Consider the following 10,215-nt stretch of genomic DNA (forward strand, 5'->3'; position numbering starts at 1 on the left):
GATATAGGGTTGTAGAATTGACAGAGATTGACAATGTTGTCTGCTTTTCAATTTTTAATTTTGCCTCTTTTTAATGTGTCTATTGTTTTTAAATGTGAAGCATCATGAGCCATGTGGAGAACGGTATTTTTCTCCCCCTGTATGCCCAGTGTAGTTTGTGGAAGTGACAATAAATCTGATTGATTGATTGATTGAGAGCAGCCTATGAGCAAAATGTGACGTCCTCACGAGCGACCCCTTGCCACACTGTTCTGGTCAAAAGTGTGGATCCTCTTTTTGATGTGGCTTAGTTTGGCTTTCAGATAGTCACAGCGTTCTTTCTTCTCCAGGAAGGAAGGGTCCTGAGGGGTCAAACAGAAACAATCTGTTGATTTTGACAGGACATTTTGATTTTAGTTTTTTGGTGATAGTCTTTGGAATAAAACTTATTTTTTAATATATTTTTTATCCCACGATTTTGTAACCCATTTTTCACCCCTGTGTCAATCATCTAATGTGATCCTGGGCTCTACACACCCTCCACCAACCTAGTCCCCATATATGGGGGACAAGGGGAGAGCAACAGACTTGAACTCATGCTTCTTTCATGCCTAAGTATCCAAGTTGCTCCTTTACACCTGACAGGGGGGAGTTTCCCTGGTTGGACGTAGCGCGTGGAAGGAACACGTTATTCCAACCAGTTCCTTTCCCCTCCAACAGGCGCCCCGGCTGGCCAGGGGGAGGCAGTTTAGAGACCAGGATTACTGCATGTTTTTTGTGAGGGTACCACTACCTACCCTATGGGACACGGGGAGAACATGCAAACTCCACACAGAAAGGCCCTTTCGCCAACCCTTTGGAATTAAACTTAATTTAGTTTTAGTCATCTGAACTGTTTCAGTGTTAGTTTAGTTCTAGTGGACTAAGTATATGATTTCAGTCGACTAAATCTACAGTTGTTTTTTTTTTTCTGTCGACAAAAAATCATTTTTGCAGGCCTTGATGCCGTCGTAATGCCTGATTTTACACTTGGTTGCATGCTGAAAATAGCTGATCTGCAAGCCCACAGCGCGTCGCAGCACGACACGTTGTGAGCTTGTAGATCAGCTAAAAACCGGGGTCCCTGGAAGAACATATTTTCAGATGGGGAGTCAGTGCACTCAGCGGCCAATTACATAATATTTTTGGGGGTCCTTGACATGGAAATGTTTGAGAACGACCGATATAGAAACATGAGGTTTTTCAGAAAACTGTCAGTATTTAGAAGACATTTTGTAGAATCGTACTCAGGTCAAAATTGGTTAATGTTCTGTTGGCTATTGCCTGATTGTTTCATTAATGCAGATGTTTAATGGGAACTCCCAGAGGCTGCCACATGGCAGGAATATTATCCGCATGGGTGGACAGCCTCATAAAAAAACAAAAACAAATAATTACCTGGGTGTTTGGACAGCAGTAAACAGCTCTACCATATCTCTCCGTTAAATGTTTTAAAATGATTGCTAAATTATATTTCCGGGGGCTGTTTCACATGCAGTGAGCAGATTGGGAACACAAGGTACTAATAATACAATACAATACAAGGTATCCGTGTACACGCACGCACACACACACACACACACACACACACACACACACACACACACACACACACACACACACACACACACACACACACACACACACACACACACACACACACACACACACACACACACACACACTGTATCTGAATCCATCAACAGTGTTGTTTTTGGCAGAACATTTCTATTTTAGTTTTTAGTCGTATAGTCTTTGGAATGAAACTTCGTTAGTTTTAGTCATATTTTATTTTGAGTCTAGTTTAAGTCGAGTAAATATCATTAGATTTTAGTCGACTAAATCTGCAGTGCAATCTAAATCACGACGACGCGTTGGGAGCTTGTAGATCGGCTATTTTCAGCATGCAAGTGTAAAATGACTTGTCTTACTTATTATCTTTTGTCCACTATAGTCCCGCATTTTAGTCTAGTTTTCATTTTATGACGAAATTGTCACTATATGTTTAGTCATAGTTTTAGTAGCCTCGGAAACCCAGACGTTTTCATAGTTTTAGTCACCATATAGCTTAGTCTTCGTCAGTGAAAAAAGGTAGTCGACCAACATTTGTCAACGAAATCAACACAACACTGTCCATCACTTACACTTTTCTTTTGCTCAAACTTCTTCAGAACTTTCTCAATTCTCCTCTGCTCCTATAATGAAGACACATAATAATGACAGAACTGAATATAGAATAGAAAGTGATCTATACAGTACAACATTCTGCCATAATGTCATAATGTAGGGACTTATAGGGACAGATATTTGCGTATAAAATGGTTTAACAGGTTGAACCTAAATTAATAGCCTTCACAATTCACCAACAGCTAAGACCCGGCCTCTCCCACTTGGACACTTTCCAGCCAGGCTCATTCATTCCAATGTAAATATCATGGATTTTACACATTATACTGGTTCATTTTTGGAACCAGACCTTCAAAATCTCTTCCAAATCCGTCCGCCACTGGAAAAATATGTGTGTGGCATTTATTTTTTAAAACAATGTCTTATCATAATAGGACAACTATTGGTGGAGAGGTTTGTCTTAACCCATGTTATGCTTAGCTGTGATTGGACCACAGCAGTTTGGGGAGGGGCTTAGCTATAGGTCAATTGAGGCTGAACTGAATGAGGAATGTCAGCTGATGATCCCATGACAATAGGGTGCATAATTATGGAAAGATTCCGTTGGAGTTGATAGCAAAAATAACACAAGGAATGAGTCAATTTCTGTTACATGACTGCATCCTGTTGCCACTTCGAACGAAATTATTTATCTGAAAATATCTGATGTACAGTATACGTAACCTCGCCTCACCAGGCTTTCCACCGCCTCGGAGGAAAGCCTGGTCTCTGTTTCAAAAGTCTGTATGATCCCGCCTGGGGCCGGATGATGTGGTTACGTCATGTTGTAGTATTGTTTTGTAGTCGCCAGACAGGATGAACAGGCGGCGACAACTTCCTTTCCCCTCTCAATAAAAGCTCTCGCTTACGAGAGCTTTTATTGCTTTTATTCAAACAGGAAGCAACAAACAGCTTCCTGTTTGTTGTAGGCAAACCATTGCCTACAACATGACGTAAGCATATCATCCGGCTCCAGCCCGGATCATATACCGAAATGAAATGGTGCCCAGGCTACAGTATACGTATGTAGTATCTCTCTCACCTCTGTGGTTACACTGTAGTCTAAATATCTGATGTACAGTAATACGTATGTAGTATCTCTCTCACCTCTGTGGTTACACTGTAGTCTCGTGGAAGCTTGGCCATCACGCCGTCCAACTGTCTGAATTTCACGAGGACGGCCGTGACTTCCCGGTGGAGCTCCTTGTATTCCTCATACTGGTCGTTAAACACGGCTCGGTACATCTCCCTCTCCTCCACAGTGCAGACATCTGGGTATTTCCTGTGAGAGGATTAATTATGGTTAACATTAGAGATGTCCCGATACTGTATATCGCTATCGGATCGGCCCCTTATTTGTCATATCGGGTCATAGCGGTATCGGTGAATATGCCAGTCTAACCACCGATCCGACACAGGGGTAAGAGGGTTGACACTATGGCAGGTAAATAGAGTGTTATAGGGGCATGTGTGGAGTTTGCTTTGGAGTTGCCCAAACTGCAAGTGCACATTTGAGTGAGGAGTCTGGCAGTCTGCTATAAACACAACACCAGATATATAGATAGATAGCTATAAACACAACGTGAGATCACAACACTGGTATCGGTTTTCGGTATCGGCTAACACAGAAATTGAGGTATTGGGATCGGATCGGAGGCGAAAATCGGGACATCCCTATAGTTAACGTTGGACAATGTCACAAAGCAAAAGATAACTGAGAGTCAGAATTGTGTGACACGGAGTCACTCAAGATTTGACACAGTGCATCTAAAAAGTTGTATTCCCCTTTAGTACAATCTGGTTATTAAAAAAAGTGTGGATACATACAGTACTGTAAGCAAACCTTGACATTTGGAAAATTATTCTAGTTTTGTATTAGGCTACTATTTGGTTAGCTTTTTTTCTTAATTAGCAACATCCCCCTTACCTTCATTTCAGTGAAGAACATTATTTTATATTAGTGCAACAAATTCAATGTACAAAAAGTACTGAAACAATATACTAATCCACTTAAAAGAAGAGAATACTGTACTGTACTGTACTGTACTGTACTGTACTGTACTGTACTGTACTGTACTGTCCGAATACTGGAGAACTCGGGTCGCCGACTGTTCTTCATCTTTGCCGAGATTTCTTCCCCTTTCGCCGACTCTTCGTCACTTTCCGGTCCGAGTTCTGTCTGAGAACTCGGACGGAAAGTGACGAAGAGTCGCCGAAACGGGAAGAAATCTCGGCGCTGGAGCGCGCATCTAGCTACTGCATGATGATCATGCACGCTGATCAGACAGCAGATCAATAAAAGCATGCAAAAGCATGGACCGCTACTTTGCATTCATATTCATGTCATATTTACAGTACTACGGCCTTCACAGTGTGTGTGTGTGTGTGTGTGTGTGTGTGTGTGTGTGTGTGTGGGTGTGCGCGCGCGCGCACAAAGTGACCTCACAATCTCCGATCATCTTAATATATTTATATACGCTCCAAAAAGCGTTCATATTTTGCGGGACAGACGGATGAGGAGCAGAAATGAAGCGCCAGCATATCGATCCATTTATCACCACGGAGAGCGCCCTGGATGAGGAGATACGAGTCATTCATGGGAGTCAATGACAAGCTAATAGTTGCACAGAGCATTAGCATACGGCAAGCGAAAAGCGAAATGCCAAAAAAACAACAACAACAACATGAACTCTGTGTGGTAGATCACTCGACTTAGTATACCAAGTGATGATCAATTGCATTCGAGGCTGCGGGCTATATAATTTTGCATATTTGCATCTCGTTAGTTAGCCTATTCTGTACTGTTGTAGTAGGCTAGACATTTACATAGGCCTAGCCTATTCTGTACTGTTGTAGTAGGCTAGACATTTACATAGGCCTAATTTATCTGCATTGTTAGCGTTGCTATTCAGATGTAATTCAGTCAGGAAGTAGACAGCTATTTTTCTGGTTTGGGTTTGTATTGGTTATCGTCGTTAGCACAGTAGCTAACATTCAGAAACTTGCAGCTGCAGCTGCTGAAAGTGCCCCGAAACGTGGAGAATAAGCGTTGCTATTCAGATGTAATTCAGTCAGGAAGTAGACAGCTATTTTTCTGGTTTGTTTTGGTTATCGTCGTTAGCACAGTAGCTAACATTCAGAAACTTGCAGCTGCAGCTGCTGAAAGTGCCCCGAAACGTGGAGAATATTCGGCAGAATCTTAAGAAGATTCGCCGCGCGACGACTCTTCTTCAGATTCTGCCGAATATTCTCCACGGTTTGCCGACTTGTCTTGAGAAGTCGGCAAAAAGGGTAAATCCGCCGAGTGTTCTTGTTACCTACTGTCCTCCTCCCTGGCCTGTGTGTGTGTGTTTGTGTGTGTGTGTGTGTGTGTGTGTGTGAGTGAGAGAGAGAGAGAGAGACGCTGCTCCACAGTGACATCCAGTGTTCTTTATGTGTGTGCGAAGCCTCTGGCCTCATTCACACCTAAAAGACACCTGTCTTGTCTGTATTTAATGGCCGCCCCAATGCATTTCCAATGGAAGTCACATGGTTTGACCAAACATTTTTGTTTGATGGGGGAAAGGGGGGGCAGAACACAGCCATCAAACAAAAACGTTTGGTCAAACCATGTGACTTCCATTGGAAATGCATTGCGGCAGCCATTAAACACGGACAAGACACAAGACACGGACAAGACAGGTGTCTTTTAGGTGTGAATGAGGCCAGAGGCTTCGCACACACATAAAGAACAACTGTGCTGTGCTCTGCCTGTGTTTCATGGCCCGCCCCAATGCTTTTCCAATGGAAGTCACGTGGTTTGACTAAACACTTGTCTTTGATTGCCCCCCCCCCTCCCCCCCATCACACACAACTGTTTTGTCAATGGTGACTTCCATTGGAAAATAATTGAGGCGGGCCATGAAACATGGACAGCACAGAGCATGTTCGTCTGATATGTGTGTACGAAGCCTGACAGACAGACAGACAGACAGACAGACAAGACACGTATAGGAGTGGTTAGCGCCACTCAAAAAGCTTTGACTGCACTCACGAGACATAATCTGCAATGACTAATGTTTTGGGTACATAGTTGGGAGCTGCAGCTCGCTGCACAACAGGCTCCTCGTGGAACCTTGTAGTCATGGACGATGATGTGTGCAGTTTAACGTGTCTGTTATTGCTGTCTCTTGCACACACATCCATTTCATCTTCAAACACAATCCTCTTGGATTTAGTCTGGGCCAACTGGACAGAGGAATAAGGCTCTCCTCCCTGTGGGCAAATTCGAAAGAGAAAAGGGCAAGAAAAATATGGTTAGATCAGCTATCTGACAGTATTATGAAAACAAGCCTCTATCTACAGCAATTGCGAGCAAAGTGAGTGACTATAAATGACTAAAACACATTTTGTAACTGGTCGAAATAACGTGTTCCTTCCACATGCTACGTTCGGCCGGGTGAAACTCTTCCTTGTCAGGCTTGGACTCCTCATGCATAGAAGGAGGCATGAGGTCAGTCCACTCCCCCCCCCCCCCCAGGTTGGCAGAGGAAGTGTAGCGCCCCGGATTACATTAGATAATAATTGACACTGGGTGAAAAAATGGGTTGCAAAATCGTGGGATAATTTATTTTAAATATAAAACACATTTTGACAAATGAACCTTATGGAAGCCATATTCCTTAAACTGGCGTAGCACATTGGCTTATCACATTGCTTCTTTTTGCGAACAGTAGCCTAATAAATTCTGTACCGTGAAGTAAAACAACATGCTTTGTGTGCAAAGAATGATAAATTAAGTCTTTCCAAAGTAGTGCACAGAGTATCATGTATTTTACTGTTACATCTAGAGTCTCTGTGTGTGTGTCAATGTGCATTGACCTTGTACAGTATGTCACATAATAGACTACACTTAAAAAAATTAACATTACACATCAACCATATACACACACACAGTACATTCAGCATCGACTTGAAACATTCTTCAAAGTTGTTTTGGGTTGGCGGTGGCTCAGGATGCATGGTTGCCAGTTCGAACCTAGGGGCTCCCCCAGAGTCAGTGTCTGAAGTATAGCCTGGCCTAGCCAGCGTGCTTTCTGGTCTAGAGGGGCGGGCACGCAAAGGAGCAACCGCTGGAGAACAATTGGTTCACCGATGTGAGTCGTCTTTTATATATCCCCGAAACCGATTATATGACAACGGTCTCAATTGTTCAGAAATAATGTTTGTTATGAGCAGGTCCAGCCGGCTCCATTCACTGCCATGTATATTCATTGAACTCCATGAAAGTGTCACGGTGCAGCCCAGTCACGTGACCATTTCCTTTCCTTCTCAAAGCTTCCTTGTCCTAAACCAGGACATTTCTCTCGTTCCCCCAGGCTTTTCATTTTTTTGAACCGAACGTGGTATAGTGTCGAAGTGTCCTTGAGCAAAGACACTTAATTGCTCCCAATGTGCAGGTTTGGTGCCTATATAGCTTCCATGGTTTCCTCTGTCATCGGTGTGTGAATGGGTGAATGTAATGCACAATCTACTGTAAAGCGCCTTGGATAAAGGTGCTATTTAAATGTACCACTGTTGACTCAGTCAGTTTCAGCAGCCCTGAAATCAGTACCTGAATGTTACTGTATGTTTTGATGTGTCATATCCTTAAAATAAAGATGACAGACAGAGCAGTGATCCTGCAGCTGCACTTGCTGTACAAGTTATAATATCATGACTCAGCCTTCTGTCTCACACAATGTAATGCAGGAGGCAAAGACTGACTGTCATAATTATCCCTAGAACACTATTAAAACATATATGTTTTGTTACACCATCACTAAACACGGGTATATTATTTTTTAAATGTCCCTAAAAAAACGAAGTTGGGAACTTCTCCTTTGGTCCATCCGTTCCTAAGACATGTGAGAATGGTCCAGTGAAGAAAAAAATAATAGTCCATTGTGGGTGTATGGGATTTTTTTCTCTACCTTGGGTAGAAATTCACCCGAACACTGTGGGCAGGAAAACAAACCTAGCTTCTATTATGTCACTGAGCATCATGAAGGTATACTGAAAGACCTCAGACATCAGCAACATAATGAAAATTGAAAAAAATGTAATCGTCCGGGTGAAAATCACCCATGTTTAGTGTTCTAGGGGTATGAAGAACATGAAGAAGCATATTGTGCATTATTATAGTTAACTGATCATTTATTTACCCTTTCTTGTCCTTTTTTTTGGGTGCACTCTTGATATGGGTGATATTCCCATGGGATTATTGTGGGGTAATGTTGGTTGTCTGTGGTGAGCTCATCTCAGTAGATCTCCTGTATGTTTGCTAGCCCCCCTCAAAAACTATAATTATTTTGCTGCTGTCCATGTATAGAATAGCAACAACTAATGAGAAAGTAGCACCCGGATTGAAAAGGTATAACAACGTATAGGTTACAACAGGTCTAAATGGGTGTTAAAATATACAAAGTGCAACCAGCGTGCCAATGTCCAGAAATGAGACAAATAGTTACCATGTTCATAATGTGCTCCATCTCCCGGCGTGCGGCTTCATGCCGCCACATCTTCAGACACACCAGGAAGCTCACCAGATACAACATCATGTTGATGAAGATGAACGCTGTGCCCGCCATCTGGCCCCCGTCCACCCGACACAGATTGGCCACGATGGGGTTAACGCCCACCGTCGCGAAACAAAGCCCTCCGCGGTTGAGGTCGTTGAGGTACACGATCCCCGCCGACATGTACAGCAGGAACAGGGCCACGTTGGTGACCGCCTCCGTGAGCGGCCACCAGGGGGCGTCCAGGAGAATGGTGCGGTAGTACATGGTCATGCCCATCACCAGGAGGATCAGGGTCACGACCCAGGAGAGCCCGGCGACGGCCAGGACGAAGGGGGTCATGGGGCCTCGGTAGGAGTACCCGGACGGGCCCAGGCCGTTGTTGTACGCCCCGTTGTACTGTCCGTAGGAGTTGGACCACTCGCTGTCTCGCTGGACGTAGGCGATGACGCAGGCGACGACCATGCCTCCGAAGAGAAGCTCCACTCCGGCGAGGAGCCTGAGCAGCCCGGGCCACGACTTGAGATACGAGTACTTCATCTTGTAGACCTCCACCTTCTCGGCGTAGTACTCCGCGGGGTGGATGCCGGTCAGCAGCGATTCCTCGCCCGGACACTGAGGGAACGGGTCGTCCGTCATCGGGCTGTCCCTCAGCAAAGGCTTTTGAGAGCCGTGGCTGGAGTAGCCCACCGAGTGCCTGCGTTCCGGCAGGGGACTGACGGGCGGACTCACCCTGCTGCCGTTGGGAAGGACCTTGAACTCGTCTCTGTTGGAGCTGCTGCTCTCAAAGTCACGGTCGGCGTCGGCGTCGTCTCTCTTGACCGGATCATCGGTGTCCTCTCGCTTGGCCCATTTCTGCACGGCGCTCCCCCATGACTGAGGGATGCTCCCCCATGACTGAGGGAGGAGAGACTTCAGCCTGTCCTTGATGGTGTCCCCGGCACCGAGGACGCCGCTCTGTTTGGGGGCGGCGTGCGACGGGATGCTGGATATGCTGGAGACGTCTTCCGACATGCTGGCTGGTGGCGCGGGTCCATGATCCACCCATACAGGCGCTGCTGGGACATCCCTTATTGGAGACCCTCTGTTGGAGACGGGCAGAACCATTACTCACAGCAGGATATGGTCTCCTCCCAAACCGCGCGCTTTGTTTGGGCACTTGGCCGCGCGACGTGCTGCTGGCTTTCCTCAGTTCATGGGCTGATCGAGGAAGGGAGGATTGATGGAGGTCATTTTGTGATGGAGAGGTCGAGTGGAAGAAGAAACTGGGGAAATGTAAAAGAGTATAGACATGGTCAGTTTAATGTCGGATTCATACTTTAGTTATGCCAATGCAGAAAGTAGTCCATGTACGGTACACTACAGTGCGAGCTCTCAGCGCACTGTTCTTCGACACGTCGAAAGCTTGTGAGTCGGATTTAGTTTTCACTTTCACGCCCAGCTAAGTATTCACTAAGTAAGACTCTTAAACTTTGTAGGCATTCAAATGTGTCAT

The 10,215-nt window shown here is 44.9% G+C and overlaps 1 protein-coding gene across 1 annotated transcript; it reads right to left on the bottom strand.

The window, feature by feature from the left end:
* Positions 1-224: 224 nt before the first annotated feature.
* LOC308326271 (MARVEL domain-containing protein 2-like) lies at positions 225-9,827 on the bottom strand (the record flags this gene model as incomplete). The annotated part of the gene is made up of 5 exons (XM_080779078.1): positions 225-341; positions 2,163-2,213; positions 3,292-3,466; positions 6,218-6,438; positions 8,673-9,827. 5 exons carry the CDS (start codon positions 9,825-9,827, stop codon positions 225-227), a joined length of 1,719 nt encoding a protein of 572 aa, XP_080635204.1.
* Positions 9,828-10,215: the final 388 nt, after the last annotated feature.

Source organism: Protomyctophum bolini (genome assembly GCF_963924005.1).
Source record: "Protomyctophum bolini genome assembly, chromosome: 12".
Classification (NCBI taxonomy): domain Eukaryota; kingdom Metazoa; phylum Chordata; class Actinopteri; order Myctophiformes; family Myctophidae; genus Protomyctophum; species Protomyctophum bolini.